This window comes from Rhipicephalus microplus, chromosome X (assembly GCF_043290135.1).
Source record: "Rhipicephalus microplus isolate Deutch F79 chromosome X, USDA_Rmic, whole genome shotgun sequence".
Lineage (NCBI taxonomy): Eukaryota > Metazoa > Arthropoda > Arachnida > Ixodida > Ixodidae > Rhipicephalus > Rhipicephalus microplus.
This window is the reverse complement of record NC_134710.1, coordinates 309509129-309535730: the sequence shown is the minus strand read 5'-3', so window position 1 is coordinate 309535730 and position 26602 is coordinate 309509129. Positions and strand designations below refer to the sequence as shown.

At 45.7% G+C, this 26602-nt stretch overlaps 1 protein-coding gene and 1 long non-coding RNA gene across 2 annotated transcripts; one reads left to right on the top strand and one right to left on the bottom strand.

Moving 5' to 3' along the window:
• Positions 1-3857: 3857 nt before the first annotated feature.
• On the bottom strand, positions 3858-7682 carry LOC119161325 (uncharacterized). The gene is made up of 2 exons (XR_005108447.2): positions 7081-7682; positions 3858-6120 (listed from the first exon to the last, which is right to left on the bottom strand). It is a non-coding gene; the product is annotated as an uncharacterized LOC119161325 (long non-coding RNA).
• A 396-nt stretch (positions 7683-8078) lies between these two features.
• LOC142776224 (uncharacterized) lies at positions 8079-10792 on the top strand. The gene is made up of 3 exons (XM_075879489.1): positions 8079-8463; positions 8592-8838; positions 10615-10792. Exons 1-3 carry the CDS (start codon positions 8325-8327, stop codon positions 10790-10792), a joined length of 564 nt encoding a protein of 187 aa, XP_075735604.1. The 5' UTR covers positions 8079-8324.
• Positions 10793-26602: the final 15810 nt, after the last annotated feature.

Genomic DNA, 26602 nt, shown 5'->3' with positions numbered 1-26602 from the left:
CTCTCACAAAATCTCAGACAGCGCATCATGATGCAGCCTATCCCTCGCAATATGCATTCGTACCACCATATAGAACGCCGAAAAGCTCGAGTACAGAGGCTGCAGCGACTGAAGAATCGTCCTGACGTTTATTATAAAGACGTCAGTCCCTACCCTAATCAGTAAGGGCAATCTCATGCTTTTGCTCTCGCTGTAGTCAACCGAGGTAAACTTGTCAACTTTGCCTCCATACGTACCTCATTCTCCGCGTGAGCCGAGGCCACTGCCATTGCTCTCGCCATTCGAATGGCAGACAAACAGGGTATCTCTGCTTACGTTGGCTCAGACAGCTTGTCGCATGTACCTCAAGGACATACTACCTACAAAGGCCGTCAAGCTGTTAGGAAACGAACTTTTCTTTGATCATTGGTTAGTCTGGTGTCCGGCCCATTGGGGCCTGGATGGCAATGAACTTGTTCATGTCCAAGCTCGTGTACTCATTGGCCGAGCCCCACTACCACCCGTTGCTGAAGAGAATACAGGCGAAGGATTGACTTGGCGCGGAATCTTAGAGAAACAAAGATTAGATCACCGCATCAGGGCACCTCTCCATAAGAACCTCAATAGACATCAAGCTTGGGACTGACGCTGCCTGCAGACTAATAAATTCCCAAATCTGCATAAGCTTCACATGATGTATCCGGCAAGATATCCCGACGCATGCCCATGGTGCAAAGATACTTCTACACTAACACATATTACCTACAGCTGTCCAAAGCGACCTGCCACAGTCGACATAGGACATACGCACCCAATACATACGTGGTCATGGGAGGCGCGACTCGCTGAACGGACTATGGGAAGCCAACTAGCGGCCCTTGGCCAAGCCTGCCAAGCTGCTATAGCCAGTGGAGCCTTAGAAAAAGGGCGCCACCTGTGATAAACCACTTTTTTTTTAATAAATGTTGTTTCTCTCTCTATTTCTTGCACCATATTTACCAAACTTGTGTGACAAAGCACCATGAGTGTTTGCGGCCTATTTGTAAAGCAGTAAATTCCAATGAGTTCTGCAAAAGTTACATTTTGGCGACTCAATGAAAATGTGTGTACTTCTGAAAGGTTGGCTTTAGTGCTTGTGTTTCAAAAAAACCAACAAATAGTGCCACATATGGAGTGTATGTATAGCCACACTTAATATGACTTACAACACCGGAATGCATAGCCTTACAAGCTCAAAGACTTTCACGAGCCTTTATTTCTAAAACGAAACACTGTTGCTTCTTCAGAATGATCCTCAATGATAGAATTTGCCTGGAGAAATGAGAGCGAATTGCAGACAAGCCCAGACTTCGAGCTTTTCAGGCTACACATTGCAATGTTGCATTTCTTGCCAGTCATATTGACCACAACAGAGCATTTGTTGTACAAGTTCCATGATGTCCGTGCTCATTGCTGCTGCTTTCATTAGCACTATTCAGGGCAGCATTTTATTGTGCAGCAGGTGTTTCCTTTTTTTTTTTTGACTTCCAGTATACATCTTAAAGAACAATCATTAGGATTAACTTCTGGGTTATGATGACAGGCAACATAATTATTTTCATTCATTTGAAGAATTGAGTGGTTGAAGCCATGCGTGTTGCTCCATGTCGAGAACTGCAACTATCAAGAGCAGGGAGACTAGACTATATATTGATGTGGTCGACCAGGCAAGCCTTGGAGAGAAGTCGAGCAGAGTAGCCAGAGCTGATGGCAAGAACTTTCATTGACATTATTTACATATTGATGGTAGCGTGATACTACATGATGGTAACTTGATGGAAGCTCTCGATAGAAGCTTCTGAGAACTTGTCTGGAGCGCCTTGATGCTCGCGTTTTAAGGCCTTGGTTTCCCAGGATTCTCTGCAGGGAAAAACAATGGAGAACAAGGCAGTTCAATGAAGAGATAGTATTCATCTCCGCCCCCAAATTTGAAAAGTCGAACACTGCCTCCTTACCAACCCAGGAAATAAGGAAGAGGCACGCCCAGTTTGTTCCACGCCGAAGGAGAAGCACAACGCCAGACAATGGCGTTGTGTTTCTATCCTTCCTTCCAGTCTCCACCAGCCTTCCAGAATATATCCTTCCAGTCTTACACCAGCCACTTTTTTTTTTTTTTGAGGTGTGCAAATAACAGCATATACATGCAGCCTACTGCTCTGGCCGCGCTTTTCATGGAAACCCTGGTGACCTTGATGGAGCCACGTAGACGTCAGGCTCTGGAGTTTTGCGGACACGCAGCGCCACCTGTCGACGCAGTTTTGAGTAGTGCGAAGCCCGACTCCCTTGCACAAATTGCTGCGCAACTAGGAGCAACTACAGCGTACGAAACAGCGATTGAGCGAAATATTAGATATATTTGCGCATTGAACACTCAGAAAAAGAGCTACGAATTTCTCTCCGCTAGTCTGACGCGTCACCGATCCGCCGTGAAGTGCTCACTGGTTCACACACCTGCACGACGCCTAAAACAAGAGCAGACGCAAAAGCTATGCGCTCTACGAAAAAAGACCTCAGTCTGCGCTACTGTTGAGTTGTGAATTGCCACGGACGTAAATGACTTCAGTTTTACTGATTTCTGCAGCTTTAGCAAAGCAGAATGGCGAGAGCGCTAAATACAGGCCATTGCGAACGTGTTGAGTAAGCGTATTGCTCGCGTTCTCCACAGACGTTCGCTCGAGTAAGTGTGATCATGTAAATCTCGTAATATTGTTTTGGGTAGCCTTGACGGAGAACCGTGGTAACTTTGATTATGAAGCTTAACAGACCCTCTGACTGCGGTGCGTGACGTGCAACATTAGACAGGTGATGGCCGCGATAAACATCGCACACGCCGCGACCACCGATAATCTGATGGACACCGATGGACGTCCACTGGACAACCACTTCCGGATGTCTCGATTGTCCGCAAATCGCCGATCCGCGTCCAGCGGACATCCGCAGGACTCTAAGGCACATACTAATTAGAGGTCCTACGGGCATCCAGGGCGGATGTTTAACGGACATATAGGCAGTTTTATTGTTTTTGTAACCTAATCTCTAATAAATAAGCATTGGGTAAATAACAGACCATTAGTGGGCACCTAATCGAACATTCATTTTTATTTATAATGCTTAATTGGTGCAGCTGGTCATATATGATAGATGAAGTTCGGTTCAAACAAAAGAACAAAACACAAATGGTGTTTGTCTTGTCTCGTTCACTTTCATGCGGCAACAAGACAAACACCAGTTGTGTTTTATTTGTTCCCGTGTTTATCTTTCCACCACACCTCTTCTATGTGATCAGCTGCACCAATCAAGCATTGTAAATAAAAATGAATGTCCAGCTATGTGTCCAATAATGGTCGGTCATTTATCCAATGAATAGTGAATCTGGTCGAGGTCGCACACCACTTCCCATGAGAACTTACTAACAATAAAGAGACTTGCATCGTTCCACACTTTTTCACATTTATTCATACAAAAGAACAGGTTTCTACGCATTGCAAACTGCTATATTGCAACTGCCATAAATTGAAAAGCGTCATGACTTATGCCATCACATTTCCCCGAGGCAGCGTGTATGTCTCCAAGATGTAACCATTTGGCCGCCGACTTTCTGTCTCCTCATAGCATTCGTCATGTATGTGTCCCATCTGTTACCGTCCTGTATGTATTTGATATGTAACCATCGGTTAAGTCTTCCAACTGCCATAATTTTGCTACCATGTTTATGTCTACTCAAGTGTGTGTATTGTATGTGTCCTATAATTAGCCTACCTTTATGCAGATCAGAAATTAGGCCAGTTGATAGCCTGTATGGTGCTGCATAATTGAGGCTGTTATAAGTAACAAGCATGTGAAACTGCAAAATATTTATTTATTTTCATCTACACTGTACAGTTTGGAGCATTTTACAGACAATATTTGAACAGGTAACGTACATCAGCTGGTGGTTGAAAACAAATAAGATTAACACATCAGCCTTAGCACAATGAAGCTTGAACATATCATTGTCACTGTGAAAGTTTTTTTTACTTTTTCAGCATTTTTCTAGGTAATTGAGAGTACATTTATTTCTCAAACACAAACAAATGTTTTACGTAATAATCTCATCACAACAGTAACTTCTGACGAGAAAGCTTTTTTCAAGGCATTCGAAACACTACGGAGAGTATACTTAGATAATATTTGCACACCCAAACTAGCCATGTGTTCTATAATAATAGGTAAAGTAAATCGCAGTGACTTGCTGGGCTTTATAGGCTAATGACCAATGTATGTAGCCTTACAGAGTATAAAAACAGGACAATCATAACATCAGAACCAACTCATGCGGCAATCCTTAAATATTGCAATAAATTAGGAATGTGACGAATACCATCAGTGCACTAGCAGAGATACCTGGTTGGCAACAAACTGCAGTAAGTAGCATCCATCACTGAAAGCAACACTACAGCTCACAACCAGCAGTAGACTTAATGTAACCCTTGACTGCTGAACTGAAGGTCGCGGAATCGAAACCCGGCTGCGGTGGCCGCAATTTTCATCGAAAAAGATAGGCTTGAGTAAGACATAGGTGCATTTCCCACGCAGTCAAAATTTCTGAAGTCTTTCACTATGGTATCCCCGATAATCATATATTGTGGTTTTGATCACGTCAAACCCAGCACTTAGAATTCCTATTAAATATTACACAATATGAGGCAAGCAAATATCATCATGTAGTTTTAAAAATGTCACCATAACACTTTTAATCAATGGACTTAAGTTACAATATTCCAGAATGCCTTCTGTCAGTTATCATTAACAATGTCAAACATGGTTAAGTATCACTAACATATCACACATGGTTAGTTAGGTATTGGCAAAGTTAGGTATGATTAAGTATGACTGTAGGAAATCACTTGATTGCACTTATGGCATTAAATTCCAGAATACAATAAACTAATGTTACAAAACATGTTAAAATAAAATATTTAGCCAATTTTAGAATGAAAATAAAATTATTGATCTACTACTGACTTATCACAGTGCAAAAGGTTCAATTGTAAAAGTGATTAATTGCACATGACACACAAGTCTTGAGGGCACCTTACTGTGTAGATTTTGAAAAAAATATATATTCTGTAAAAAACTTTGGAAGCAGCGCTGACACATTCAGATATGTGCTTTGTACTTGCATTAAAATTCATCCTTAAAAATATAAAACCACCTTTTTAGATCAGTTATGTTTCCAGGGGGACTCTAAGTAAGACAATAATGCTGTCAGCTACCCAATAAACTAAGAATAACGAAATTTCGGTGGCTACAATAAGTGTAGCCACCGAAATGTATGTTTGCACAGAAAAGTTTGTGGCAGTTGTGTTTCTACACAATCCCACTTGAAACAATTCTTCGAGCATGTCTATGCTTCGAGATATCCCGATCCGAAGTTCAATTGTGCTTTTCATCATGACACATGCAAGGCAGTGAGGTTCAGCTAACTATTAATCCCTGGTGGGACGAGCACTCACTGCTAGCTATCACCAGCCGGTAGTAACAGGGTAACCATTATAATATTTACCTATGGCTTCGACCCATGGTCAGATTATACGCGGCCCATCAAGGAGTAGTAGCTGTGTGCTAGTGCTCACTGTCCTGCATGCATAATGATGCAAGCTGCAACTGAACTTACTTGCAGGATATCTAAGCACAGGCATGCAAAATTTTTTTGGATCTATGCAGAAATGCGACTGGCTCAAATTTTTAATACATGCATAGGGGCCTGCTGCAGTCTTCACTAAGTTCAATAGTGCATCTTATTCAACGGCACGGCTGACATTAAGTATTGTTGCACATTGTATCCCCCTGAACACATAGCTATCTGCAAAGGTGGCTTTTACACACATAACTTACAGCACTGACTTTTTGAAAGAAAAACAAAGGGCTTAATTTTGAACATCCTGAATATGCAGGCTACTTGAATAAAGCAACCAGGTGGCTCAGTGAAGTTCCCTTTTCATAGGAGACAGAAGCCATGTGTAGCTGTTGTACATCTGCAGCCGTTTCCGCGAGCTGCCACTGTTGACAGGCTTGTCCAGAATTCTTTCACGCTCAGTTTGCACAAGGTGCATGCATAGGCTGCAAGGGAAGCACAGAAAAAACAATGTAGTGACATGCGTCTCTTGGCAAAACTGGAATTTTACAGTCTTTTCAAAATGATTTAGAACAATGTATCTTAAATTAGCAGGATGTACACAAACTATAGATGTTACAAAATAAACTTTCTTGGTGTTCTTGGCGAACACAATTGCAACCTTATGAAATAATACGCAATTTCCACATCACAGATGTGTCAAAACCATGCTTATAGCGCTCGTGCATGGTGCTTCGACATGCAAATTCAATGATACCACAACACACACATGATGGTACACAATTTCATTGATTATCTATAGCAGGTAACATATAAAATTAAATGAATTATGAATTTGACTTCAAATGCAGCTAATGTAGATTTCTTCGAGCTCCTAACATTGGAACGATTATACCTATAATGTCAGATATTAATGTCATTAAATTACTATTGTTTGCTACTAAACTACGGTCATTAGTTTAAGTGATTCTTGTTGGCTAAAAATGCAGTACGCCTCACTTAAGCACCACAGGCTGTCTAATGAAAAAAAAAAAAAAAACATGGAAATACGTTTAGCAAGGTTTCAGCCATTATGTTGGGCGAGGCGCATACAATATTTATTAAACCAAAACAAAATAACGAAATCCAAACATGGTGGAAACAAGCAAAGCAAAATCTGTGGTGCTCGAACACTTGGACTAATGACCGAATTTGTGCTCGCACAGTAAGGTATAGCGATTCGGCCGCATTTAGCCATGAAATATTCGTTCGAAAATGCAGTTCACGTTTAACGAATAGCTTAAAATGCAGGGGTTGTGGCCGCATCAGGTAATCTATGTTGCAAGTGTATACCGCAAGTTCGAATTTTACTAAATGAGCTGCATGAACACCTAAGCATAATGCAACGTTTGCGAGCCCTACCTAAGACGATGCAACATGCTGCACACGAACACGCATTAACTCACGTATATCACGGTAATAGAGAGTTTTAGTGCTGGGTACCCAAGCTCTTGGGGCGCTGCGGGCTTGGGGGTGCACGGCCTTTCGTACCCAACCCATACCCAACTGGAACGCCTTATAAATGCGCGCACGCAAACGCAAGCCGCACGAAGATCACATGCGCTTGCAGCGCCATAGCGTCTTGTCGCGTAAGTATTACTTAATCATTTTTACAAAGTAACATAAAGTAAACTAGTCTCAACAAATCATTTAAAAATAATATTACAGTTATCAACACGAAACAAAAAAGCTTTTTCGCATGCGCCACGCTTGCGACTGAAACCGGCACCGTCGATGCCAAGCAATCCAGACGGCCGGTCGTAGTCCAACAAGCGCGACGACAGAGAAACGGTGTAACGTGGAACTCTGTGTAACTTTTAGCTTGCACGTTTACTTTTTTACGTTAACGTGTTATCGGATGCCAGTTTGTGTTTACCGTCTTACCAGACCGCGCCTCTTCTAACGTTTTGAGCTCCTCATAAGTAAACATGTATGCCTTTATGTTTTCGCAAACCATATGTGGTGATGCTAACTGCATTTAAACTTCGTTTAACTTAAATAGGAATGAATCCCCATTGCGGCAAAATCACGATACTTTTTTTATTGTGTACAGTATCCTGGTATACGCAAAAAAGTGAAAAATACAAGGTCACTGAAACGATAGTGTCGACATCTTGTGACACTTCGTGCAACCACAGTCATGGACATGTTGGCTTATGCGTAATGTTTTTGAGGTGAAAATGAATAAAAAAGGTTATTCATTTGTAATAACGTCGCTGCGCGGTTCTGCACCAGACGTACAATACACAATGTTTCTGCAACCACAATGTTGTGATTGGTTGATTATGGCCGCGCTGGATGGCGCCACCTATTCAGCTGGTCGGGGAGGGGGGGGGGGGGGCTGGCATATTTTTAGTTTCTATGTTCCAGACATATAAACTAAAAATAGCAGTAAACAGAAAGTCGCCATGACACCTAGAAGAAGCAGGTGGCGCTTTTCGTAGTCAATAACTGGTCTCTTCGTTTTGGCTGCACCGGCTGAACCAGTTCAAAGGGTGCAGCACCTTCGTCCTCGTTTTGCCGGAGCAGCGCGCGCCCTCTGTCGCACCCTCTGCACTGGCTCCCTCGTTTTGTCTAGGTGTAAGCCTAGTTCCTGACGAGTTCTGTACCGGCGTGCACGCACTCCAAAGCAGGTGCAGAGTAGTGCAGCATGGCGGGCGTCCCCCCAAGGCCAGAGCAGACGACGTTGCAAATAGTTGTTCAGGGCGTTCAAAAGGAAGTTAAGGCACTTCACAATCCCGACGGGTCATTTATGACGGACGCCAACGGTTACGTCTATGAGGCATCAGGTAAGTCAGGCTGCATGCATTGCCAAAAAACGTGGTTAGCGGCCAGGAGTCGTAGTCGGTCAGCAAACAGCCTCGTAGCATTGCTTATGCTATGTCGGTATTTTTAATCTTGGTTTTCGCCCTTGCAGACGGCAAGCGCGTTACGTTGCGGTTCATGGCAGGGAATCGTGAAAATGACCCCCCTCCGGCACAACCGCCGACGCCTTCTCCTGCCTGCGACGGCGACGTTGACAGCGATGGGGCTTTAGCCGCATTTCCAGCAGCAGCCGCGTCGGCTGAAGATGTGGAAGAGCTTTGGAGCGCCCGAAAAACAAGGTTCTTCATCGCCAAATACTCGGAAATGAAGGACTTGGTGGGAAAAACCAGGGCACTTCGGTATGTCATCCTATGTCCAAAATTATTTGCAGCTTTTTATTATTCCGTTTCACTCTAGGCAAGCACCAACAAGATAAGGGCGCATGAAGTTCACAATGGCGATGGTTATTGTTGCCTACATTTTACTGCCAGCAATTTACATTTTACTGCCCCCCCCCACTGAAAAAAAAATTTGGCTATGCGCCTGACTGTGACATATACGTTTACATATACACACAAACAGTATGTATAGTCACGCACATATATACACAACGAAGGCATTCGTAATGTTTCATTAAGTCAAGTGATCTTCAAAAACAGCGACGGTGCTTTTGTGTTGGGCATTGCACAACCGCTGTCTTGCCGAAAAGGTGCAGCACCTCCAAGCTCAAGCCATGTTGCAAGTGTAGTGCTGCCTTGAGAATTTGCACTAGAGGGAATTGCATGTTGTTATTCTGAGGCACATCTCTAGCAAGTCTCGCCCTGCAGTCCTTGTGTCTTCACTGTCTGTCCGCATTTCTCTCGCACTGCCACTTTTCAAGATGGTGCAGCTCATTGTTAAAAGAGATATGCTTCTTGACACGTGCTACCCTATCTTTGAACCTAGACTGCGCCGTCGTGTCAGCAAACAAGGTTGCGCAGCTGCATGTTTTACAATGCAAAGACAGGTTAGAATATGGCTGTCTCCTTAGTGAAGCTTTATGATCCAAAAGAGTGATTTACACAATGTTCAACTTCTCCAACATAATGCTTCCCGCACAAAAAGAACGTTCGCAGTTATCAGAAGTGTGTGAATAGTGAATTTCGGAACCTAATCAAGTAAGAGTCAAATAGTAATGGCACCAAATAGAATACAAATAGTAATTGAATACTGTTTGAATAGTAAGTAGACCATTTTCAAAACAGCCTTAGAACAGAACATTTTATTTGAAACAAATAGTCACAAACTTTCGACAAAGGCCATTACAGTCAGTTTGAATCTACTCAAAATACCACAATTACGAAAACTAAGGTAATCTCGTATGCAGCAGGAACTAGAATATTCGTAACATTTTGTAATTGTAGGTTCAACTACGGCATTGACTAGCGTTATCAACGTGAGACTTTGTCACCTCACTTTAAATAAAATTGGGACACAAAAACAAAACAATTTACAACCAAACATTGCAGATACAACTAAATATGTAACGGAGCAGATCAACCCGTCATCACAACATGGCCTGCGCACTAAAAGCGGATAACAATGGGCGTTGAAATTTACATCTGCAAGAACAATTTACGCAAACGCAAAACTTGTATCTGTTGCTAGTCGTGAAGCTGCAAGCACTCGTAGTTCCCACCTTTGGTTATTACAAGACGAAGACAGGAGCTGATAAATGCGATACAGCTAAAGTGCAGTAAAAATTGAGCAAGAATGGAGCTTTCAGAAGCGCATTCATTCGACAATCAATATAGTGTAGGTAGTCTTGCAAAAGCTTGGGCTGCGTACAGGTCACATTAGGGATTGAAAGAATGACTTGTAGCTGTTTCGTTGTTTTGGGGTTCTCCCGCCAGTGCCGATTATTAAAAGAATATTTGTTACTTAGAATATGTGCAATTCGATTCGACTTAGGAACCGAATACAGTGCTGTTTGATTCATTATCCAAAATTTTCGAATAATCGAACATCCCTAGCAATTATCCCTGAAAGCTACACATATGAAGTACTAAGGAAAGGTTCATGTGCTACTGCAAGACTTGGGTCACGTTACGTCGCTTCCTTCTTTCCTACTAACTGTGCTTTGCTTTTTTGTTTAGCACAAGAAGGCTTCTGTGGAAGAAGTTGGCTGAGGCCATCAATACGGAGTTCTTGTGCAACGTGACTGCCACACAAGTGGAAAACAAATGGAAGTCGCTGGACAGAGCATATAAAAAGTCAAAAAAAGACAACAATTCTTCAGGTCACCACCGTGTGAACTGTGAATATGAAGAGTAAGTTACGATTGTGTCTTCATATCTTCAGTGATTCTCATAGTGTCTATTACAGAGAGCTGGCAGAAGTCTTGGAAAAAGAACATAGTGTAAATCCAAGGCTGCTCTTGGAGCCTGGAAAAACAATCCTGCCTAGTGCAAGTCCAGAGTAAGTAAAAATTACTTAATTTGTGCTGTAGCCTGGAAATGACATGGCACCTGTACAATTACTTTCAACAGCACCAGCATCACTGAAGCACCTCAAGATGCAGCAGTCCCAGTCGAGTGCAACACAGCATCCAAAGTTCGGAGCAGCACAACGCCAAAAAGGAAGCGCCAGAGTAGGTCCCAAGTCACGCCGCTCTTGGAGGCATTAGAAAAAATGCAAGCTTCGAGAGCTAAGCAAGAGGAGGCAGCAGTGAAACAACTGGAGGAAAGAAAAAAATGGGAAGAGGCAAAGGCAAAGCGGCATGATGAGCGCATGCAGCGATTCGATCGGTTGATCGACGTACTCTCAAATAAGGACGGGTTATAATATGGGCAATAAACTTTTATAACACTAGCAGTGTCTACTCCATCTAATTTGTTAAAAAAAAACATTGCTTCTAGACGCGGCACCCCACTTCGCAAAACATTTGCACACTGAATAAATCGCGAAGCAAAGATGAACTTCTAGCACTGTTCCTTTGCAATGAACTCTCGCAGAGACTGACTGTAGCCTGGCAGACTGCAATCAAAATCTCCTTCACTTTCATCATTGCCCACATCTTCTTCTTGGGGAAGCGTTGCAAGTTCCTCAAGGAAGTCCCTTTCATCGTTGCACATGTTGTGTAGCACACACGCAGCCATAACTATATAGCAGCACTGTTGCACACTTTTTGCATCAACAAGGTAGAGCCTCCTAAAACGCTGTTTAAGCAGGCCGAAGGTGTTCTCAATAAGCACTCGTTGTTGACTGTGTCGTTTATTGAAGCTCTTTTTCCACGTAGGAAAAGAACTTCCATTGTCCTTGAATGGGGTCATGAGCCATGGCATCAGTGGATATGCACTGTCACCCAGTATATAATTGTCTTCACATTCCTGAATTGCGCGTGCAAAGAAGGGGCTCTCCCTCAGGACACGGGCGTCGTGAACCGAACCTGGAAACCCAATAAACACGTTCAGCAACTTGTTCCTGTCGTCGCAGATTCCTTGCAGGATTATCGAAGGCCACTTTTTCCGGTTGAAGTAAGACTGCGTAGATTCGCTTGGAGTGAGTATCCCGATGTGTGATCCATCGATACAGCCGATGGTGTTTCTTGGGCCCTTGCCTTTACTTTTGGCGAGGAAGCCGTTCTTTATGCGGGTCACTTCCGCGCTACTAGGCCAGCAAATTATCTCATCGCTAATAGCGTGTAAGAAGTGAACGACCCGTGTCACACAAACATGAACAGACGACTCGGTAACATCGAATTTGTCGCCTATGGCGTACATAGATATTTGTGAGCCTAGGTACACAAGCGCTATGAGGCATGTTTTTTCGGCACTGATTTGTTGGCGGCCTTGCACTGCCCTTGGGTAGAAGGCTGAAGTCTTGAACTTGGCCCTGAAACTATCAAAAGTCTCCCTGGACAGCCTGAAGAGGCGCTTGAATTCATACTCATGGTACCTGCCGATAATGCTTTCGTACCCGGGTACACGGTTGGCATCGTCGCGCACCAACGCGCACGCGACCAAGATGCACGCATCGTCGTACTCATCGTCGCAGTCACTGCAAACGGCACCGCTGACGGAATCGTCGTCGCTGCTCGAGTCCAGCAATTCCATCGCAGTCACAAGAAGTGCCATCACGGCCGTGTATTGATCGGACAAGGCGGCGGAGGCGGCTATTTTAGGCTTACACTACAAGGTGTTCTCCGGCCTGCACTCACGTCAACTCACGCCTTCGTTTTGGCTGTAGCCGTCGCGCGCTAGTGTCGGCTAGTGCCGAGGCGTGGTTGAGGCTGCACCTGCACTTGCTCGACCGGCGCTGCACGCTCACTGCACCGCTTGGCACCGCTTTTTCTGCACCTGCACTTTTCTGAACTAGTGCAAGCCAAATCGAAGATTCTTAACTTTTCGCAGTCAAAAAGGTCGTGCAAGGTTAGGTGCGTTCAATTCACCTGCACCGGTCGGAACCGGTTCACGGCTGTGCTCGCGAAGTTCAGAAATTGTGCAGCGTGAGTTCAGCGGTGCAGGCACAGCACGACACCCGAAACAAATGACGATGTGCCGACAAGGTGTTGGCCTTATTTCTTTTCGGTTAATTTACACCATTCAGCAAACACTGACCTATGGCGAAACGCACATGCGGACAGTTTATGAGGCGCAAGCACCTTGGCAAAACACACCGCATTTGTAGAGGCGGGTACGGCGCCTAAGCCACCTACGTCTAAAGTGCTGCGTCGTCTGCTCAGCTGAACGCGTGCCTGCACCAAGCCAGCACCGGTGCAGGCGAATCGAACGGACCTGTTGTGCAAGGTCGGTTGGCGCAGAAGCAGCGCGCAACGAGAGATAAGTTTCTATTAATTTCTTTGTGTTTGTGAACACCATTATTATTTTTTTCGCTCCTAATCAATAATTAGCGTTGCGAGTACTTTAGGTGTGGGACACGGGCAATGTTGTAGTGACGTTGACCACGTGAACGAGATGGGCGGCTGTTTTGAAGAAGGTTGGGGCGCCCGGTTCGTTGTTAAAGAGCTAGAGCCGAAAACGAAGGGGACCTAGTGAGAAGCTACTAGAAAAATTGAACACGTATGTGTGCGGTGTAGGCGGCAGCTTCAAACAGTTGAGGTAGGAGAGTTAACGGGGGCGACTGGATAGCGGGATTAGTGTTGAACGTAGGCCTGTCGGGCACTCGGTCCGATGGTCGGGCGGGCGATGGCTAAGGAGGCTAGGAAAACCACGAGCGAGAGTGAGCTGGTGCAGTGCGAAGAATGCAAGCGCTAGTGCTACTTAGATGAGACAGCGTTCACGAGTTTGGCCGACGCTCAGAAGGCGAGCTTCGTGTGCATGCAGGCTGTGCGAGGCACTGAAGGCGGCCGTGCAGCGCATGGAGGCTAGCATCAAGGGGCTTCAGGGGGAGCTTAGGGCGGAACGGGAGGAGAGGATAGAAGTCCAAAAAGAGCTCGGAGTGTCACGTGAGCGGGAGGAGGCTACCGCCAGCCTATTATAGCAAATGAAGGGTGACCTTCGAAAAAAACGGAAAGGCGGACCGAGCTCGAGCAGCGGGTAAAGAAGCTAATGGCGCCTTGCCCCGGCCCCGAGCGGTGTGAGACGGAAGGCGTGGGTAGCGGAGAAGGCGAGAAGGGAGGTCAGGGGGCCGCAGTGTCTGGCCACAGCACGGAGGCTCCGAAAACATACAGCTCGGTGGCGCAGCAGTCTTCGAGCAGGGCACAAACACAGGTCAGACGGCAGAGAGAGAAAATGGTGAAGCAAACAGGGGCGCCATCACAAACAGGAAGCCAGCGATTGGAGCGTAGAAGGGTCCTAGTGGTGGGGACTCTAACGTGGCCAGGGTTAGCGTCTTCAAGACAGTGAAGGAAGATGGGAGAGTCAGGGTGGAGGCACAGTCAGGGAAGAGCATGGTGGATGCACTGGCCAAAGCTCAGGAGGTTGTAAAAAACAGCATGGAGGGCGAAAATCTAGTCATTATTCATGCTGGGCTCAATGATGTGTTGAAGGGCATGGATCAGAACCTTCAGAGAAAGCTAGAGGATGGGATGCGTAAGCTCCGAAAAGCCTCTGGGAGGGTGCATGTGACCATATGCACAGTCCCAGAGGTCTGGGGGCAGCCTCGTGGGATGGAAAGGAGGTTAGTGGAGGCCAATTGTGTGATCAAGGGTTTCAGCCGGCAACTCAGATACTGCGTAATGGAAGTTAACCAAGACGTGTACGAGCCGGGCGCTCGCCCCTTTGTACAGGATGACATTCACTACAGTGGTGCGATGGGCAGGAGGGTAGGTAACAGAATGGGCCGCCAAGTCGTAGCTTTTTTAGGGGGACCCAGAGCCCTGAGGCCAACAGTGTAGCCAAAGACGGACCTAAAGGGGCACAAATATTCAAGCCACACGAAGTCCGTGAGAGAAGAAATCGACGTAAGCACAAGGGCTGAGCTAAGTCATACGTAGGCTATATTAACATGCAGGGTGGCAGGAATGGGTTAAAGTGAGAAGAGATAGAAGAGCAGTTGAGGCAGGCGGAGCTGATGGTATATGGGGTTGTGGAGACACATCTTCGGGACCTCGAGCAACCACCCTGCAATCCGGACTACGTATGGGAATATTGCAATAGAACAGAAGGCAGCAAAAAGGGGGGTGGAATTGGTGCATTTATATAAAAGAGCATAGGTTGGCAAAGAGTCAAGCTGGGATGCAAGAAATATTTATGGCTAAAAGGAAAAGTGGCAGGGCAAAAGACACTCCTTGGTTTCGTATACTTGTGGACGGGAGGAAAGGCCAGAGAGGAAAACCAGGCAATGGTAGAGTGTATATCAAATGACACTCAGGAGTTAGGAGGAGAGTGCCAGATAATTATACTAGGAGATATGAATGCACACATAGAAGATATAGATGGGTATACTGACTCAACAGGCAAAATGATCATGGATATGTGTGAAAGGCATGATTTGATCATTTGCAACAGTACCGAGAAGTGTGAAGGGCAAATAACATGGGAAGTAGGAAGGCTGCAATCAACGATAGATTACGCACTGATGTCACATAGGATTTATGATAAGCTCAGGGGAATGCACATAGATGAAGGTGGCTCCAGAAGTCTGGGTAGTGATCACAAACGTATCAAGCTAAGGTTTGGAAGAGCAGCGAAAGTGGGAAGGAGACAAGATGAGCAACTACAGGAAAATTTTCATTCAGAAAGGCAAATAGAAATTGCTACTAAACAAATTGAGAAAGTAATCACTGAGGATAATAAAAATATGTGGAGATACACAAATATAATTAGACTGTTTGGGCTAGAGCTTGCTAAGGCACGTGACAAGTCACCTCGGAAAAGAAGACACAAGCCCAAGAGTTGGTGGGATGAGAAAGTTAAGAGAGCCATAGCAAAACGCCAGGAAGCCTCAAGGGACACAGACATGCTAAGCAACGGGGTGAACCGACAGATTATGTTGAAAGAAAATGGGAAATCTTTCTAAGCTCTAGAAGGGAAGCATCCCACCTAATCAATGAAAATATTAGAAGAAAGGGTGCTCAGTGGCTGGCAGAAGTACATAAAAAAGACAGAAAGGCAGCTGCGAAATTTTGGAGCCATCCAAACTCCCTAAGAAATGAAACAAACCTAGAGCAGAGGTTTATAACTACAGCTCAAAGTGCTAGGATAGAAGGGGACGAAGCTATTGAATATATAAGAACAAGGGTGACATAAAGATTTCAACAAAGAAGTACCTTATGCACCACAATAGACAGGGATGGATCAAGTGGCATAATGGCTCCATTTTCAGAACGAGAGTGGGAAAAGGCTAAGAAGAGGGTTCTAAGTAGTATCAACAGGCCCAGATGGCACTTTAATTATGTTGATAAAGACATTGGGTCCGAAATCTAAACAGACTTTGAGAGAGGCAGTGAGCAGAACAATAATCGATGGTGAAGTCCCTGATGGATGGAAACTTAGCAGGATGAGCATGATCTATAAAGGAAAAGGGGACAAAGATGACATAAACAACTACCGTCCTATAACAGTGACATCAGTGGCCTACAGGCTGGCGATGCAGATTATAAAGGAAAGACTGCAGGCATGGATAGAGGATGAAGGGGTGCTGGGTGAACTGCAGAATGGGTTTCGGAAACACAGGAGTTTGGAAGACAATCTGTTCTCACTGACGCAGTGCATCGAAATAGCAGAAAAGGAACTCAGGCCCCTGTGGCTAGCATTTTTGGATATCAAGGGAGCGTATGATGCATCGAAATAGCAGAAAAGGAACTCAGGCCCCTGTGGCTAGTATTTTTGGATATCAATGGAGCGTATGATGGCGTGGTTCAAGAGGACTTGTGGGGAATACTAGACACACTGGGTGTGGAAGACTCAAGTTGAGTCACTAATCTTTTTAAGGAAATCTATAAAGGTAACAAGGTAGTTATAAAGCGGGAAAAACAGGTATCCAAGCCCACAGAGGTGAAACGGGGGCTTAGGCAGGGGTGTACTCTGTCACCCTTATTATTCCTGACGTACCTACAAGGATTAGAGGCCAAATTCAACCTCTCTTTTGGAGTGGGCTTCAACCTCTCTTTTGTCAAACAAGCAAAACTCATTGAACAGGCACTACCAGCATTGATGTACGCAGATGATATAGTGCTAATGGCCGACAATAAGGAAGATTTGCAGAGATTGATGGACATCTGCAGTAATGAGGGAGATAGGTTAGATTTCAGATTCAGTAAGGAAAAATCAGCAGTCACGATTTTTAACGATAATGAAAGTTGTGAGCTTAGGATACAGGAAGTCACGCTAGAGATAACAGATAAATACAAATAACTGGGAGTATGGATAAGCCATGGGACCGAGTACCTAAGGGAACACGAAATATACGCGACGACTTAAGGTAACAGTAATGCAGCAGCGATGAAAAATAGGGCACTGTGGAATTACAATAGGTACGATGTTTTCAGAGGAATATGGAAAGGGGTCGTGGTTCCTCGGCTGACGTTCGGCAATACGGTCTTGTGCATGAGATCAGAAGTTCAAGCAAGATTAGAAATTAAGAAACGTGGAATAGGTAGGCTTGCTTTAGGAGCTCACGGGAATACACCAAATAAGGGAGTACAAGGTGATATGGGATGGACACCATTTGAGGCCAGGGAAGCTAGCAGCAAGATAAAATTTGAGAAGCGATTGAGAGAAAGGGGGGAGGAGCGTTGGGCTAGGAAGGTATTCAGCAACTTCTACATGAGGAATGTCGATACAAATTGGAACAAGCGAACCAGGAAGTTGACTGGTAAATACTTAGCAAACAGCAGGTGGTCAAACCAAAAAGAAATATATCAGTTAAGAAGAAAGTAAAGGAAACGGAGACTGACATGTGGAGAATTGGCATGATTAAGAAGTCCGCACTAGAGATCTATCGAATTTTTAAGCAGGAAATTGCCAAGGAAAGGATCTATGATAATACTCGGGGTACTTCTCTACTGTTTGAGGCCAGGACGGGACTATTGCGAACCAAGACATATCGGGCCAAATACGAAGGGGTAGACACGGTATGCAGTGCGTGTGGAGAGGAAGAAGAAACTGCCGAACACTTAATAATGTTCTGTAAAGGGCTTCACCCTATAGTTCAGGATGATGGCGCAGAGTTTTTCAAAGCACTGGGATTCAGAGACAGAGAGGGCAAAATAGACTTTAAGTGGGTAGAATTAACTAGAAGGGGGTTATCTGATTGGTGGCTAAAGTCAAGGCGCGAGTGAAAATTAAACCCTTCACTGCAAAGTACGAATCCTCAACCTCACTATTTAAATAAAAAAAAAAGATAAATCTAGTGGTTAGTTCACTAAAAATTACGGCTAGGTGGCGCTAGCCGCTGCTCGATCTAAAGGGTACAGCCACATCCATCCATCCATCCATCCATCCATCCATCCACCCATCTATCTAACCCAAAACGGAATCGCGATTTTATAAGCATATTTCATTGGTCTGTCATTCGCGGGCGCCAAGCATAAATGCACAAACCACTTTAGGTAGAGTGTACTTGTACATATACCACAGAACATCTAGCACCTACTCTACTTTAGGTCTCTTCGATGTAGCTGCACCGGCGGCACCAGTTCAAAGGGTGCAGCACATTTCTCCTCCATTTACTGGTGCCACGCACGCGCTCTGCACTGGCCTCCTTGTTTTGTCGCGGTACAAGCGTAGAGCTGCACGAGTTCTCTGCCGGCCTGCGCTTGCTCAAAAAAAGGTGCAGAGAGGTGCAGCATGGCGTGCGTCCCTTCCTCCTCCCAAGCTTGGAGCAGACGACGCTGCATGTTGTTCAGGGCGTGCGTGCATGCAGTTCAATCAAGCTCGTACCACCGACGGGTAATCTTAGCACTGTCTTATCGGCAGCTATTAAGACGATTTCTTTTACATTTGTATCTCATGAGCCCAAAAATCCTTCATTGTTGTGCAGTAATTAGGAATCACAGGAAAAAAAGGTTAATGTAATAAAGATGCTTCTCGAGACGCAAGTACAGTGTACTAGAAGGGGGCAGTGGAGTGAACGAGGCGGCCGCGCCGCATCTCGGCTGATTCTCCGGCGGGTGACAGTAGCGGCGGCGCTGTTGTTTCATGGTACTGAGGATCGCGGGAGCGTCTGCATTGGGAGCGCGTGCGCCCGAGCCTGCGAAAGCATGTAATTGCTCGTTTTCAGCGCGTTTAGTGCGTTTATGAGCCTTTATCAGTGGACGCACCTGCTACGATCCATGATGCACGAGTAAATATGCAGGCACGCCGAAATTGCGTCGATACATTCAGTGTTTCAAGAGCCTGATGACCCGGAAAAAAAAATGTCAATCGAAATTTGCACGGATCCACCTAGCACTTTACTCTATCAGCGCTTTGAGCTGCGTTACATCATAGATGGCTACTGGCGAACTACAAAGAGAGGAGAAGTATCAAAACTATGATTAAATCATGCGCTCGTTTTGTCAGCAGTCTCTACGATACCCAAAGCACAGTGTTCCTCATATGAGCCTATATGCGCTCGATTGTTTCACGAGAAACCCGAGTGTAAGTGATGTTGTCACAACATTAATTGGTGACGACTTTTTTTTATCATGCCAGTTTTGGGAAAGATAATAATTATTGCTTTCCGAAAGGCTTATTAAATATTAAACTTATTAAAAACAACACTCAAACATATAAAAAAAGTGTCAATTGTATATATAGCCCGTCCGTTAATCTGCGTAAACTCATTGCAACCAGTTCTCACTTTGTATCGACAGCTTAAATTGTGCTCCTTTCCAAATATTCTATTGGCGTAACGCCATTGCAAGCGAGCAAGTTTATGACGATGTTTTGTATTATATGCGTAGTTCTATTAATAGGCGTCAAAAGTGTAGGCAGGCAGTGGTGCATCTTGTTTTGAGAAATTTACCTTCCTTGTATATGTACACACACACACACACACACACACACACACACACACACACACACACACACACACACATATATATATATATATATATATATATATATATATATGACCTTCGCACAGCTACTATATTTAGGTGGTGCATTTCTTATCCGACTACGTTAGACTTGAACTAGTTTTGAGACCTCATACTCAAAAAGGTGAAATCTACAGTGCGCATTTGTAGAGACACGTTAGGTCTGTTCGATTCGCCTGCACCAGGTGAACCAGTTCACGAGGTGCTGCACCTTACCATTCGTTTCAGCGGTGCAGCATTGACGACCGCTGAACCCTGCCATTCGTTTCGAAAGGTGCAGAAGAGGTGCAGCACCGGTTCACAATTTTCCTGCACCTCCTTCGCTGACGGTGCCGGCTTGGTGCAGGCGCGCGTGCAGCTGAGCAGACGACGCAGCACTTAGACGTAGGTGGCTTAGGCGCCGTACCCGCCTCCACGAATGCGGTGTGTTTTGCCAAGATGTTTGCGCCTCATAAACTGTCCGCATGTGCGTTTCGCCATAGGTCGGTGTTTGCTGAATGGTGTAAATTACCCGAAAAGAAATAAGGCCAACACCGTGTCGGTACATCGTCATTTGTTTCGGGTGTCGTGCTGTGCCTGCACCGCTGAACTCACGCTGCTCAATTTCTGAACTTCGCGTGCACAGCCGTGAACCGGTTCTGACCGGTGCAGGTGAATCGAACGGACCTGCTATGTTCCGCTTTGCTAACTGTAAAATATTGGCGCAGCGCTACCCAGGATTTTTTTTTTTTTGAGGGGGTGTGGTGTGCAGCAGAACGCCTAACTTTGGCAATTCGTGGTCCCTGTGAATGCCCGCTGTAACTATTAGAGTATACCCTGAAAAGTTAAGTTACCAAAACATTTCATGGTGTAGGGGTTCATATTCCCTTCCTCTGCCCTCTCTCCTTGTGGCTTTCTGGTTCTTCGTGCGTGTGACACAGTATTTGTTTTTTAATCTCACAGCTTTTTGAGCACAGCTAACTTCCAATGAATCAGCTTAATTATTCTGAATATTGTAGACGCCTAACCAACGAAGAAAGAGTAAGGAGAGAAGAAATCAGTATAAGACACACCCTTTCGGAATTATTTTCGATTACTCACAAGCGCTTTTATGGAGTTCAAATTCAGTAGATGGGCGTGTCATACTTCAGGGGCTATGGAATCATGTGCTTGACATGAATGATGGGCAGGTGCGAAGAAATCTGCATCAAGAATTCGCGACGGAGGAGCCGAAGCGCATAGCAGTTCCTGCACGCGGCGCGCTGCTCTCCCAGTGCTGTTCGACTGCACCGCCGCCGCTGCGGGCAACGCGGAAGGGATTATAGGTCTCACGCTCGCGCATCAGAGCAAGAAAAGGGCCGCCGCTCGCTACGCTCAATTATCGGGGCTGGTTGTCATCTGCCGTGACACCGCTCTCCTCAAGGAGGGCGTTGTAGCCGACAACCATTGCAGTAGCTTTGGTCGAACACCTTGCGTCGCCGGGCAGCATAGCGCCACACTTGCCGTGTCGGGAGCACATATTTGGACGGCCGTCATCTAATTTGTGGTTTTAAGAGGGAAAAGAAGAGAAAAGTGAGCCCCGCGTCAGCGTGCGACACCTCAACAGTAGCTCACAAGGGATTGGGGTAAGGAGGGATCAAAATGATAGAAATAAAGGTATAGACAGAGAGATAGAAAGATGCGCAAGGACAGCGAGCGACGACATATGAGAGATAGGAAAGATGAAACACGGTCACAGGAGTCCGAGGACGGGGCACCACTTGCGAGAGCTCTTGTCGGCGACAGGAGATAGCGCAGGGCTAATCCAGTCGGCCAGAGCTGCGCTGACGTCGTCGTAGGGGACCGGCAGCAGGACGTGGCGTAGGACCAACCCAGTCGGCCAGAGCTGCGCTGTCGTCGGAAATCGCGAGGGCACAACCGGTCGGCACGGAATCCAGCGAGCGAGCGCCATCAGCTGGCCCACAGCCCTCCAGCGACCTGTTCCTTGTATTAGGAGGAGGAAAGGGGTCACCGCTTTCTCCGTGACTCGGCTCGGCGCCGGTCCTAACAACGTGTTCCGTCGACATATGTGTACGATTCCATAGCTGCTCCACTTTAAGAAAAAAAGAAGTAAAAAAGCTGTAAAATTGCTTCTGACACTGGCAATGTAAAGTACTGTTTTGTAACCCCTGCCCCCCCCCCCCTCCCTCACTTTTTTTTTTTTTTTGCTCCGAAGAACTTTTAGTAGAAAGAAGGTGCGTATTTAGGGGGTCACGCATACCTGAAACATCACGGAGGAAATTAGGGGGCACTTGCAGAGCCTTCATTGAAAAGCTGCAGCGTTTGAGTCCCCCATTGTAATGCCGCAGGGTTGAGTTGAAATGAAAAGGAAGTTAAAAAAGAAACAGATGGAACTTCAAGTACGCGTGAAAGTGGGTACAGTTGGCGAGCGGTAGTACACGATTTATCGTAGCGTGAAAATATTTTGCCGAATTTTCGGAGCCATGCAATTCTTTCGCGATTTTGTGAAGTCCCCGAAAACCGGAAATCAAGGAGCAGGCACTACTGGCAAATATGAGGAAAGACGGGCCACGTTTAAGGGATCATTATTTTGTTAGATGTCGTACATACCGCATACCGTTTCCCTGTTGTAGGAGGAAGAAGAAAGGAAGTACGGGGATGTTAGTCATTCCTTGTCACAGTGTGCATAGGCCAGGCGGGACGCTCAAAGAAACTGAATTGTCCGCCACATCAGCAGGAGACTCACATGCTCGACTGCAGAGAGTGCGGTTGCTCGCCACTTTTTAACGATACCCAGCAATAAAATACATGCGAAGGAACTGATCGAAGCATATATGAAATGCCACAATATGCAATAAGGAACCGAGTGAAATATATAAAATGCAAAGAAAAAACGTGCTCCTGAACATGTACTTTCCATAGCGTTATCACGAAAAGACGCTGATCATCTTTTTAGTGAAATATAATTTAAAATGTATCATGCTCTGCGTTAAATTTTTATGTTTTTTACGGAGCATGAGCACGTGTTGGTTATTAATTATGTGATTGTCTCATGCGCAGTGTTTTCATCTGTACTAGCTGCATCACGAGTAGCGCATGTACATCTTGGTTTTCCTTTCGAACCGTGTTGCTTCATTGAAAATACTCGGACATCCAAGCTTCTGTGTTGAATCCTGTTGTGTGCGCGCGTCCTTCACGGCTGGGTTCGTCGTTCTTTCAACTGATGTGCCAGCAGGTTATCGCCATAAATCTTGTGAAACATATGTAAAAACGGTACCAAAAAAAAGAAAGAATGCTGCACGTTTGAGGAAGCAATAAACATACATTCTTATGCCTGCGAGTCCACAGCGAACGTCCATGCCTCTGAAAAAGGCAATCTGTGTCAAGGCCAGCCCGCGAGCCCGCCTGACGCGAACAACTCAAGGGCGCAAACACGTGGCGGTGCCTCTCTGCCGCGCACGCACAGTGAGTCACCTCAGCCAGCGAGCCCGTCCAGCAAGCAAACGGCGCCTTCCTGTCTGGCGAGTCTGACGCAATGCCTGGCGACGTCACTCGTCCTTGGGTGCAGCCACCTGCAGCGCAGCCTCTCCAGATTCGATGAGAGAGAATGACGCGGCCCAGCGGCGACCCCATTGGAGGAGTCTGACCTCACGACCAGCGGCACTTCTGGTTGGACATTTGGTTACTCAAAGAATCCACCCGGTGCATATAAAAGAAGCCCTGCGGCGCGTCGCGAGCAGCAGACCTATTTGCGAGCAGACATGTGTGTCGCAGTTGAGCTATGTGTTAGCAGCAAACCTATGTGTTAGGGAGGAGAGCTCGGCTCTTCAGGTCTCTAAGCTGTCAGCCCCAGTGCCGAATTTGTAACGGCTCTGTATATATGCTGTACATAAACCTTGTTTAACTCACCGTCGTCTCGTCCGCTCGTCTATCAGCTCTGCGCAGAAGCAGTCGCGAGCTGAGAAACCTACGCTACCAAACGGCTGGTGACCTTCCCGGCGGAGTTCGAAGCAGTGGCGCCTTCGGGACCGTGTTGGCGTCGCCATCTTTCGAAACAGTGGTTGCAGCGGTGAGATTCATGGCGCCCTTCGTAACGTCGTCGGAGGCGCGCTACGCAACAACATTCAACATACGTACCGCAGTGGCACGGTGTTCTGATGTGTGTCCGATCCCGGCTGCGGTAATCGCTATTTGACGAGTGCTAAACAGGTGGTCATTCATTGTATCTACGCTAAGGTTGGTTTTCTCACTAAGAGCCGAGTACCTGTTCTGCAGCGACACTCTGAATTCCTGTACTTTCCCTCTCAGGGCTAGCTCATTGATTGGCTTCTTGCGTATCAGTTTCTGTCGTTCCTTCTTCAAGTCTAGGCGAATTCGAGACCGTACCACTCTATGGTCACTGCATCGTACCTTGCCAACCACTTCCACATCCTGCACGATTCCTGGGTGTGCGCTCATTATAAAGTCTATTTCGTTCTTATTTTCGCCATTAGGGCTCCTCCATGTCCACTTGCGGTTTTCTCGTATTCGGTAGAAGGTATTCAAAATCCGTAAATTATTGCGTTCTGCGAATTCTACTAGTAGCTCTCCTCTGGCGTGCTATTTACCGCGTGCTTACAGGAAGTTTTCAGAAGCCTAGAATGGGAACAGTTAGGGATAAGAGTTAATGGAGAATACCTTAGTAACCTGCGCTTCGCGGATGACATTGCATTGCTGAGTAACTCAGGGGACGAATTGCAACTCATGATTACGGAGTTAGACAAGGAGAGGAGAAAGGTGGGTCTTAAAATTAATCTTCAGAAAACGAAAGTAATGTACAACAACCTCGGAAAGGAGCAGCGCTTCGAGATAGGTAATAGTGCCCTTGAAGTTGTAAAATACTGTGTCTACTTAGGGCAGGTAATAACCGCAGAGCCGAACCACGAGATTGAAGTAACTGGAAGAATAAGAATGGGGTGGAGCACATTCGGCAAGCACTCCCAAATTATGACAGGTAGATTGCCACTATCCCTCAAGAGGAAGGTATATAACAGCTGTATCTTGCCGGTACTTAGCTACGGAGCAGAAACCTGGAGACTCACAAAGAGGGTTCAGCTTAAATTGAGGACGACGCAGCGAGCAATGGAAAGAAAAATGGTAGGTGTAAACTTAAGAGACAAAAAGAGAGCAGAGTGCATTAGGAGACAAACGGGGGTTAAGGATATCATAGTTGAAATAAAGACGAGGAAATGGACATGGGCCGGGCATGTAGCGCGTAGACAGGATAATTGCTGGTCATTAAGGGTAACTAACTGGATTCCCAGAGAAGGCAAGCGGGTTAGGGGGAGACAAAAGGTTAGGTGGGCAGATGAGATTAAGCAGTTTGCGGGTATAAATTAGCAGCAGCAAGCACAGGACCGGGTTAACTGGCGGAACATGGGAGAGGCCTTTGTCCTGCAGTGGACGTAGTCAGGCTGATGATGATGATGAAACAGGTGGTCAAAACTTCCCTGGAAGTTAATGTACTGTACATGATTTGAGATAAGCACCTTCCGCACCCCAATTCCTTTTCTCAGTTTCAGTATGCATGCTCAAAAACAAAGCATTCACGAAACACTTGACAATTTTCTTCTAGTAGTCTCATATGTCATTTTCTGCAATTAGTGCAAAAAGCTATGCATTTCAACTAATTAACCAAAAAAGATGCAGTAAGGAGCTTTTTGAGCATGTCGTTTCGGTTTCCACGCCGCCGGCGCTGCCACCGGTTGAAACCGCTTCGGCGCACACCTCTAATATAGGCAGTCTGTGTGGTTGAAAACGCGAACAAACTAAACCAATGGACAAATACAGATAGTCCTACATTACAGACTTGAAACCTGAAGCGCAAAAGTATGTTGAGGAACTAAGCAAGGAGGAGGCTGGGTTGAGTTATACCTCAAGAAAACTCTGTTCGCAACTTGTGTATGCAAATTCAAGGCCCCAATTGCAAAGACAGTCAGCCTTTGTATACTTCCACAACATTTTTTTTTTGGACAACAAACCTTTTATATAGCTCCGCCGCGGTGGTCTAATGACTAACGTACTCGGCTGCTGACCCGCAAGTCGCAGGATCGAATCCCGCCTGCGGCGGCTGCATTTCCGATGGAGGCGGAAATGTTTTAGGCCCCTGTGCTCAGATTTAGGTGCACGTTAAATAACCCCAGGTGGTCGAAATTTCCACAGCCCTCCACTACGGCGTCTCTCATAATCATATGATGGTTTTGGGAAGTTAAACGCCCCATATCAATCAATCACTCATTCAACCTTTTAATATAAATGCTGTAACAGCAAGGCCGAAATACGTTGTGACAGCTGAGGCGATACTTAACAAGACAACTTAAAGAGATCCTGAATAGGCTTCCTGGTTTTTTGACAGCATTTATGCTATACAGCATCATCAAACAATTCGCACCACAGTTTACCAAAATACGGCGTGTGCCAATTGACTCAATTAAGGATAATTATACCATGCTCTCCTTCTCACCCCTGCTGTAACTCTTCAACTCATGAGACACGGTAACGATCACAGAGTTCTCATGAGCGCACTCAAGAATTTGAGCTTCGCCACCTCCGAGATTGCACGTCGACAGGTTGTGCACAATCTCGGAGGCAATCCTACAGTGCACACCATCTGAGAACAAAGACTAGTATTGTGGAGTGGT